The sequence below is a fragment of the Plasmodium gallinaceum genome, assembly GCF_900005855.1.
Source record: "Plasmodium gallinaceum strain 8A genome assembly, contig: PGAL8A_v1_87, whole genome shotgun sequence".
Taxonomy (NCBI): Eukaryota; Apicomplexa; class Aconoidasida; order Haemosporida; family Plasmodiidae; genus Plasmodium; species Plasmodium gallinaceum.
Window position 1 is genome coordinate 1,407,428 of NW_021628251.1, and position 11,007 is coordinate 1,418,434.

The 11,007-nt window shown below is 17.6% G+C and overlaps 3 protein-coding genes across 3 annotated transcripts; 1 reads left to right on the forward strand and 2 right to left on the reverse strand.

The window, feature by feature from the left end:
- Positions 1–89: 89 nt before the first annotated feature.
- EMC4 (ER membrane protein complex subunit 4, putative) lies at positions 90–659 on the reverse strand (the record flags this gene model as incomplete). Its single annotated transcript, XM_028672075.1, has 1 exon — positions 90–659. One exon carries the CDS (start codon positions 657–659, stop codon positions 90–92), a length of 570 nt encoding a protein of 189 aa, XP_028528665.1.
- Positions 660–2,478: 1,819 nt separating this feature from the next.
- On the forward strand, positions 2,479–3,174 carry PGAL8A_00307000 (conserved Plasmodium protein, unknown function; the record flags this gene model as incomplete). The annotated part of the gene is made up of 1 exon (XM_028672077.1): positions 2,479–3,174. The coding sequence occupies one exon, from the start codon at positions 2,479–2,481 to the stop codon at positions 3,172–3,174; it is 696 nt and encodes a 231-aa protein (XP_028528666.1).
- A 383-nt stretch (positions 3,175–3,557) lies between these two features.
- PGAL8A_00307100 (conserved Plasmodium protein, unknown function) lies at positions 3,558–8,510 on the reverse strand (the record flags this gene model as incomplete). The annotated part of the gene is made up of 1 exon (XM_028672078.1): positions 3,558–8,510. The coding sequence occupies one exon, from the start codon at positions 8,508–8,510 to the stop codon at positions 3,558–3,560; it is 4,953 nt and encodes a 1,650-aa protein (XP_028528667.1).
- Positions 8,511–11,007: the final 2,497 nt, after the last annotated feature.

Genomic DNA, 11,007 nt, shown 5'->3' on the forward strand with positions numbered 1-11,007 from the left:
TTTTTTTAAAAAAAAAAAAAAAAAAAAAAAAAAAAAGTGAACAATTTAATTTGAAAAAAAAAAACTTATTATGTATTGTTTTAATATTCTTAAAAAAAACTTCCCACACCTTTCTGTTTAATTTTTTTATGCGGAATATAATAAAAATAGTCACCAGATCGTATTGGTAATAATCCACTTTTTGAGCAAACATTCATTATATATATAAAAACTGAACAATTAACAATTATAAAACAAATTTTTTGTAGCCAAAACTTCTGTTTAGTATTATTTTCCACACTTTTAAATACATCATTTATATTAAATAATGATTTTAAAATATTATAAATGGAATATATTATAAAAATAATACCAAAGATACCAGATGCTCCACCTGACATAAACATAACAAATAAGTTCATTGCTAACCCTTTAATTGAGTTGATGCAAATATTCCATGCCATTTTATTAAGTATTTTTGTGTTTTCTTCAGATAAATTAGATTTATTATCATTTTTATTTAACTTATTTAAATTGTTGATACTTTTTTCTACTTTTAAATAACTGTCTCCATAACCATATGTATTCTTAGCATCATTAACAAATTTATATCCAAATGGTTCTATTAAATTTTCACATTTTTGATCATATTTTCTTAAATTAAAATCCCATCTATTCATTTTTATTTTTATAATACCTATTCAAAAAAAAATTGGGAAAATTAGAAAAAACACAAAACATAAAATTTCTCTAAATATTCTAAAAATTTTTGAAAGTTATTTTTTCTTAAATTAGATTTAATTTGTTTCTATTAATAAGCATTTGTTTATTGAAAAAAAAAAAATGTAGAAAAAGAAAAATTAATTTTTAATCAAGAATTAAATAAGGGTAAATCCTATAACTAATATATGTAGAGTAATAATACAAGTTTAACAAAAAGTTGAATAATAAATTTAACTGATAATAATATTATATAATATATAAATAAATCCTTATTTTTAAAAAAAAAAATATATATATATATATATTTATATATATTCTTCAATAAAAATTTCTTACTCTAAATTTCAGTGAATATAATAGCACAACATTAAAATTATAAAAAAAAAATATATATTAATATAAAAATTAAAGCACAATTTTTTTTTTTTTTTTTTTTTTTATGTTTCATAATATTCTAGGGAAATTGCAATACTTATTAATTATTATTCTAAAAATGCTGAAATGAATATTTATAATAAAGTTGAATAAAAAAAAAAATACTTTGCAATTTCTTTTTACATCCATGCACAGTATTTTTTCTGATTAATGATATTGTATTTTTTAAAATAAAAAAAAAAAAAAAAATATAAATATATATCATTAATTATGGCTTAATGGTATAATGATTTAAAATTATATTTATTATTTACATTTAATCAATTATACATGAAAAATTTATGTATGTTTTTATAGCCACTTATTTTCTGAAAAAACAAGTTTCACGAAGAAAAAATGTCGAAAAATAGCTTTGAATAAAATAAAAAATAAAACGAAAATAATATTTTTTATTTTGTTAAGTTTAATTGTAAGAAAAGTATTAAATTATATGAAAAACAAAAATTATCATATATGAGTTTTGATTTGTATTTTTTTTTTTTTTTAATTATTCATTACATTACTTAAAGGCATACGTAAATTTTATGTTTTTTTTCTAGAATAAAAATGTAAATGGAAATATTAATGTAAAAATAAAAAATATAAAAACATATTAAGTAGAATCAAGTGTAGTTGAATGCTATAACTATATAGTTAAGATTGATTACATAAATTAATGTGTGTATATGCATATGAAATATTTAGTTGCAAAAAAAAAAAAAAAAAAAAAAAAAAAAGAGAATTACATTTACATATATATGAGTGATTATAAATATTGTATTTTCTTTTTTCTTTTAAATATTAAAAATAAAATTTTCCTTTAATAAAAAAGAAATTATTCAAAAAAAAAAAAAAAAAAAATGAAATAAATAAATAAAAAAAAAATATTAAATAAATTAAATGAAAATAAAAAGTTAATTTGTCGTTTTTTTTTGTATTTTATAAATCTAAAAAATAGTAGAAACGTATATATATGTACTTAAATTTAAGAAAATTAAAGTTAATATTTTGCTTTTCTTAGAATACTAGTTTTAAATATACTAAAGTTTTAAATTATTACAAGTTTTATAATTTATGTATTTTATAATTTTATAGATTTATATAAACTTGATTTAAAACGAGTTTGTGTTAAAAAAGGTAAATAAATAAAATGTACATATTTTTTTTTTGTTTACGGAAATATACAATAATCATTTAATCCTATTATATATTTAAGTATCATATATATTTTTATTTTTGTATATATTTATTTTGATTTCAAATTTAATGGTAAAATATTAAATCATACTATGCATTAGTATAGAAAAAAACAAAGCATTTTAAAAAAAAATATATATTTCTTTATATATTATATATATAACGATGAGTGAATTAAATGATTTTGATCAATTTAATTTTAACAGTTATGAACATTTTAGTAATAATAATACAATTGATAATATTCTCAACAATGATAGTTATGAAAAAAGTGAATTAGATAAATTAAAAAATTTAAATGATAACTTTAATCAAAATATAAATTACAATAGTATGAACAGTTCATTAAATGATTTTAATAGAGATATTAATACAGTCAAAAGAGAAAATGAGAGTTCTAGTAGTAATAATAAATACAACACTAGCAAAAATGAAAACTCTAATAAAAGCATAACATTTCCACGAAAAGAAAGTAAAATGTCTTTTGAAAATTCTTATGAACAATTTTTTGAAAAAGAATCAGATATATCAGACACAGAAGAATCCAACATTTGGGAAATCGAAAGATTAAAAAGAATAGAGGAGAGAAAAGAATATGAAAAAAGAAAAAAAATAGAAATAAAGGAAAAAGCGGCAGAAGATCTAAAGAAATGGTATGAAGAAATGGCCGTTAAAATTGAAGAAAAAAAAAAATTATTTAACAAACAAAAATCGGAAGAAAAAAAAAAAGAAGAAAATTTAGAAAATAAAACATGGTTAAAGGTCTCTCAGTATTTAGATTTTGAAAAAGGTGAATATTTTAAAGAAAACAGCAGAATAAAACAAATTCTATTAAAATTAATAAAAAAGGAAAATTCTTAATATTTTTTTTTATCTTTTAAATAATTTCTTAAACAAATAAATTATAAATGCTTAAATAATAATATATTACCATTTTTTTATATTAAATTACTTATGTGTGTTTCTTTTTTTTTTTTTTTTAATTTTAAAGAATACTCAAAAATCTTGTTTTATTAACAAATGTTTAAAAAAATTTTAAGAAATAAAAAAAAAAAAAAAAATAAAAATATTTTTTACATTTTTTAATATGCCATAAAAAATATATATCTTTGTTTTTTTTTTTAACTATTTAAGATAAATTTAGAATACTGATATAAATATAACATTTTCTTCTTTATAGATATGTTTAGAATAAATAAATAAAAAAAAAAAAAAAACGAAATTTTTTATATTAAGAAAAAATATTACTTTTTTGAAATAATAGTCTTATTTGTGCTATTACTTTTGTTTCTTAATTTATCAGGTGTCAAGTTTTTTTTTATCAAGGAGACTTTAGAATATTTAGAGTTTTTTAAATCATCCTTTTTAATATTAGCAAATTCATCAATATTTTTGCACTTATAATGAGTTGTGTATATTCGAGGTGTTCCTTCATTATTATATAAATTCGTTTCGTTTGTTTTTTGATAAATCATAGAAGAATTTTTTTTTGTTGCATTTGTTATTGTCTTTCCTACTGTAGTATTGCTTACGTTTTTTTGATAAATTTTTTTTATGTTAGTTGTTATATTATTTTTGTTATTCTGTAACTTAGAATTATTACTTATATTTTTAATTGAACTGCTATCTGAAGCAGCTTTAATTGTATTATCGACATTTTTATATCTATCTGTGTTTTTGAAATTATATAATGATTTATATGAAGTGATAGATGAATTTGTTTTTCTCAAAATTTTACTTGTTTTATTGGAAGATTTGTTTTCCTCATTTATGATATTATTACATATATTATCAAAATCATTAGTATTATTTTTAAGAACACTATTATAATTGTTATTAGAGTTTTCATTAAATTTATTATTCAAAGATTCCGAATTTTTAATAACATTTTTTTCTATAAAAGATATTATTTCATTGAAATTGTTTTTATCTAATTGATCGGTTTCTGCTTTATTATTTTTATTTATAATTGTATCTTTTTCAACATGATCCTTACTATTACTTTTTATTTCTTCGTTGTTGAGTTCATTATTACAATTATTTATATCATTTTTTTCTATAGTTCCAATATCTGTAATCAAATTTTCGGAATTTTTAACATAATTAGAATAATTCTCATTTTCATACATATTTACTATGTCAATATTGTTTAGTTCATTTATATCTCTGCTTAAATTATTATCTATTTCATCATTTTTATCTGTATTTAAATTTTCATTAGTATTATTTCTAACATTATTTTCTTTATAAATATTTTGATAATCACTTTTATTAACGACATTCTCGTTACTTTTTTCATTATTGTTATTATATTCATTTTCATCATCCTTTTTAAAGCATTTCTCTGTATCAACATACTCCCTTTTAGTATTTTTTAATTCATTCATTTCACTATTTTGATTATTTATCTCGTTTTTTATTTCATCAATATCATTTTCGTTATTATTTTCAGAAATTAAACGCATTTGATTTTTTCTATTAACGGAAATACATCTATTTAATTCAAGATTATTTTTATGTAATAATGCATCATTATTTTCTAATTTTTTTTTAACATCTATATTTTTTTTAGTATTTATTGAAATTATAGAATTTTTCCTATTCATGTTATTACTGATACTTCTTTTGTTAAGTAAGGAAGATTCACTAATTTCATTCTCAAAACTTACGTTATTAATATCTCTTATCTTTTGATCATTTTCAAAATTTCTTGAAATACTGTTAATTCGTTTACTTTTCATGGTTAAGTGACTAATTTTTCTATTATACCTTTTGGAATCTGAATAAACTTTAAAATTAAATGAATTATTTTTACAGCTCATTTTAAAATGACTTAATGACTTTCTAATTAATTTAATATTGTCTCTCACAGCATGTATATTTTCATAATGCATTTTTCCAAATGATTTATTTAATAAATTACTTCTAGAATTATTTCTAAATTCATTAAATAATTGAGGATACTGAGATAAAACATGTTCTAATAATTTCTCTGCTGTTGTTAGACTATCATCAAAACTTATAATTTTATTGCACTGGTTTTTACACAAGTCTTTATAATAATTATTTTCATTTATTAAAATCTCTTTTTCATCGTTCATTTTTTCTATTTTTTCTTTATGTTCTTCTTCTAAAGTTTTAATAGAATTATTGTATTTTTTAGTATACTCTTTTTCTTTTTGAATCATTTCTTTTAAAATTAATTGAACTTCGTCAAAAGATTTCTCAAATTCTTTTTTAAGAGAATCGAAATTCATTTGAGTGTTCTTATATTTTTCTTCTATATTTTTTAATTCTTTTAATTTTTCTTTTATTCTAATATTTTCTTCATTCTTTTCATTTAAGATTTTTGTGAATTTATCTATTTCATCTTTTATTTCATTAATAATTGTATTTTTTTCATTTGTAACTTTATTAAGCTTTTGTTCAAGTTCTTCTACCTTTTTACTATACATTTTTTCTTCTCCTTCTAATATTCCAGTTAAATTAAAATATTTTGCTTTTGTATCTCCTAGTTCTTTCTTTAAAGATTCTTTTTCTTTTTTAATATTTTCATTTTCATTTTTAATATTTTCATTTTCTTTCTTTAGACTTTCTATTTCTTCTTTTAAAATATTGTAGTCATTATGTAAAAGTTCATATTTATTCATCATATTGTCCTTTTCATTTTTATAATGATAATTTTTATTGAGAATTGATTCTTTTTCTTCTTGTAATTTTTTTAATTCTTCAGATAACATAAGATTTATATTTAAATTATTTTCTTGCTCAAATTTTTTTTCTTCAATTATACTTAGCAAATCATTTTTTTCTAATTGTAGATGTCTCATCATATTTTCATATCTTTTGTTATAATGAAATTTATCTTTTATAGCATAATATTTTAGTAAAAAATTTTTCTTACATACACTAACTAGTACGTTTTTATATCTTGTTTTAAGTTTTCCATAATTTCTTAATAGTAACTTATTTTCAAATTTCACTTTTTCATTTTTTTTTATAAGATACAAATTTCTAATATTTAAATAACAATTTTTATATATATCTTTGTTTTTATAATTTATATGATTTTTTACATTTTTTATTAAAAATCTTAAAATTTTATTATATTTTTCATCCTTGTTATTTAGATTATTCAAATTAATTTCACTTTCTTTACAGGATATATTACTAACTTTATCTTCAATTTTTTCCATCCATTTTTTTATTTCTTTAATGGCTAAAATTAAGTTATCATCATTTTTTGCATAAGATGAGCATACAGAATTATTAGTATTAAAATATTTTAAGTTATGAATCTGAGAATAACAAACAGATTTTTCTTCATTAATATCATTATCTAAATTTTTAATACTTGGATCATCAGTTTTTTCCTTTTTATTTATTTCATATTTATTATTAATAGAATCTTTTATTTCATATCTTTTTTTCATTATTTGTTTGACAGAAGAAAACATATTATTAACTACTCTAAAATTACTTGTTAATGTGCTTCCTTCTTTTATATTTTTCCCCTTTTCTGATAATGCAGATTCTTTATCATAAGTATGAATCATTGATGCACTATCATCTGGTAATACATCGTCTTTAATATCAAATTCATTTGCTGATTTTACGTTTTGAATTAACATATATGGTTTCCCTCTTCCATAGTTTGATGAATTATCGTTTCCTTTTTCATGTGATTGATTATATAGTCGATTATTTAACAAATGTTCTCTAAATTTTTCTTCATTGTTTTTGTAAAAATTTATTTTATTTTTAATAGGTATTTCTGTTTTTACTCTACTAATAAACGATTCATTATCATTTGAAATGTCGTATGTCTCTAGTTTTGAATTTTTTTTTATTAAAACGTTGTTTGGATTTTTTATATGTGTATAGTTTTCCCATTTATTTTTCAATTTATCTAAAGATATAAATTGATTATGATCTGTAGAATTTTTGAAACTATTAACTTGGCTTTTTGAAGAATTCAACATAATTCTCTTAGTATTTTGTAGGTTTTCATGGCTAAATTTATGTTTTTGTATACATGATGATAAATTAGATCGAGGAACTCCGTATATTTTTGTCTGATAATTTAAGTAATTATAAACATCATTATATGAATAATTATTATTTTTTAAAATAAAATGCAAACTAAATTTATTTACATTTTGACCACTTATTTTTGAACTATTATTAAATAAACTAATAGCTTCTTTTATATTAATATTACATAATATACTATTTGTTCTTAAAGCTAATCTATATTTAACAGAATCATTATTTAAATCTAACTTTGATAATGGTAGATAAAAGACACTAAGTGGTTTAGGCAACCGTTCTAATTCACTCTTATTATTATTCATAAGTAGAGAAGCTGTAGAACATGCAAATAAGGAATCATAAAATATAATAGTTAACACCCTACTTTCAAAATCATCTGAACTTGTATCAATAATATATTTTTCTATTTCTAATGGTGACTCACTATATGTAAAAAAATTTATTGACTTATCATATATAAATATAAATGGTGTAGAGTTGAATTTTTCACCTTTCCAGCAAGCAGGGGCATGTATTAAAACTTTATAATGCCTTTTGGAATTATTTTTATCATTATTAGTAATTTTTAAATTATCTTTATTATTATTTACAGTATCTTTATTTAATTCTTGTTTTAATATTACATTATCGTTTGTTTCTTCATTATTTCCAGAAATTTTCTTAATTTCATCATTAATTATTTTATTATCTTTTATTGTATTTAATTTACTCTCATTTATTTCACTATTATGTATTTTTTCATAATTAAAGTTTTTATCATTTTGTTCATTTAAATTTAATGATCCATCATTATTATTATAATTTAGCTTGTAATTATCTGATATTTCTTTTTTGTCAATTTTTCCATTTAATACATCATTTAAACATTTCTTTTTAGTATTTTCATTTGTATTTTCTTCTATTTCTTTTATTTTTATGTTATCTGTCTCATTTTTTTTAGAATTCATTGATATATTAAAAATAGAACTACCTGACAATAATTCATTACTATATTCATTTGATTTTATCAATTCACAACTACTTTTGTCTACTATATCATTAGGTTTATTATTAAACTCTCCATTATTTAATAAACTATTTGAAGTATTGTTTTTTTCTTCATCAATTTTTCCTATTATTTCATATTCATCTATTATATTCTTCATTGTTATTAATTTTTCTAGTATCCTTTTTTATTTTTATAAACTATTTTGTATATATATATATATATATATATATATAATTTGTAATAAAATAAAGAAATAAGTAAACAATAGAAAAAATTTATAAATATAAGAACATAAAAAATTGTTAAAAAAAAAAATTGACACCTAATGAATACCGTACATATATATAAATGTATAAAAATACTCACATATGTACATATTTTATAAAAAGTTAACAGGTTAACAACAAATTAATCCTACATTATAAATACAATTAAAATAAAATAAAGAAAAAAAAAAGAAAGATTAAAAGTCTTTTGAAGTAATGTTTATCTTATTAAAAAAAATTAGAAATCTTTTTGGTTACTGTGTTTTATTAAAAAAAATTTGGAAATTACATGTGATATTTATTTTACAAAAAAAAAAAAAAAAAATAAAAATAAAATAAAATGAGAAAAAACCTTTAGTAACAACTAATCGAAGAGATAAAAAAAAAAAAAAAAAACAAAAAAGAGATTAAAAATTATTTAAAAATATAAAAATAATAAATAAAAAATTGCTAGATTATTATTATTTTTTTTTATTTATCAGAGTTAAATTTTGAATTTATGCATTTATTTAAAAAAATTTTACAAAAACAATTTAATAAAAAACAGAAAAAAAATTAAATGCAATTAGTTCGTATACAAAAATTTTTTATAATAAATATCTTATATTGTTATGTAACTCGTTAAACTTTCTTTTTTGTCATTTTTTTTTTTTTTTTTTTTCTTTTTTCAAATTTATAATCAACAATTTTCCATATTTAATATAGAACAAAGTGTAAAATATGTATTAAAAAGAAAAATGCTGCAGAAATGATAATACATCAACAATACAATTATGCAGAAAAGTGTTCAATAAAAAAATTTAATTTTTAGTAGACTTTATATATGTTTATATAATAATTAAAATTAAATAATATACTGTACAAATTTTCAAAATAACCTTACATCAAAATTCAAATAATGTAATACACATTTTTTTGTTTATATAAATGAATATAGTAGTTTTTTTTCATAAAATTATAAAATATTTATATAATATCTTCTCTTAAATTTTCATACATGATATTTTATATTTTTCTATATGTTAAATGCACTCATTTTAAGCAGCCAATAAATTCGTATATGCATTATTACAATAACATGATAAATTTTGCAAAAATTGTAGAACTCAGTATATAATTTTCAAAATGAAAGAATAGAATTTTATTATTGCAAACTCTTTTTTTTATAAAATTTATTTTATAAAGTATTTTTTCTGTTAAAGCACTTCAACTAAAAAAAAAAAAAAAAACATAAAATATATTTATAGAATAGTTAAAAAACAGCAACATTATTTTTGTATATAAATTCTATCATATTAATTAGAAGGAAATTATTCAATTCTTTATATTAACATTAGAATATCCATTTTTTTTTTGTTAATACTAAAAAAATGATAAATAGTTTTTGTATCAATCTTTTTATTTTCTATGTGTGCGTGCAAAAAAATTACATCATTTCTTCATAATTTTCTCTACAAAATAATTTTTGTTTTATATATTTGAATTTTTCTATTTTGCTATTTGAATATTTGCAGATTTTTACACATTTTATTTTGTTTTAGTTTATTTCATTTTTTTTTTTTTTTTTCTTTTTTTTTTTAACATACTTTTTTGGTGCATATAAAAAAAATATAGTTTAATTATTTATTTTAAAAAAAAAGAGAAATAACATCATTTCAATAAATTAAAAATAAAATATTTAAGAGTATTTTTTATGTATTCAAAAGAAAATTTTAAAAATATATTATAACATCCAAAAGGAAAAAAAAAAAAAAAAGAATTTAAACATATATTAAATTGTTTTATAATTAAAATAACAATTTTTAATCTCTAAAAATTTAAAGAAAAATATAGTTTTTCAAAATTTTTTAAAGAATATAATCAACACTTGTAAATATTATTATATACTAGAAAAAATAAATTAAAATATAAAAATCATAAAGTAAAAATGATTTAAGAGAATATGAATTATTACTAATGTGTAATAAAAAATTTTATTAGTACCAAAATAATGAAAAAAAGCAAATATTTATCTCTTCATGTTTGAATGAAACATCCTATCTTGTCTATATAAATAATATTTAAAAAAATATTTTAATAAAAAATATTTAAAAATTTCTTTCGATAATATTGGAGACATAAATATTAATAAAAAAAAAAAAATAAAAATAATGAATTAAAAATAGAGATTAAATAATTCAAATAGAAATTCATGTATTTCATTTAAAAATATAAAAAAATATTATAAAGAATAATTTTTTATAAAAATACATGAACGTCTACTTTTAAATTGTATACATATATAAATGAATTAAAAATAAAGTTTACTTTAACGTTTAACATTTCTAATTTCAACTTATTAAAAAATGTAGTTATAACAAAAAAAAAAAAAAAAAAAAAAAAAAAAAT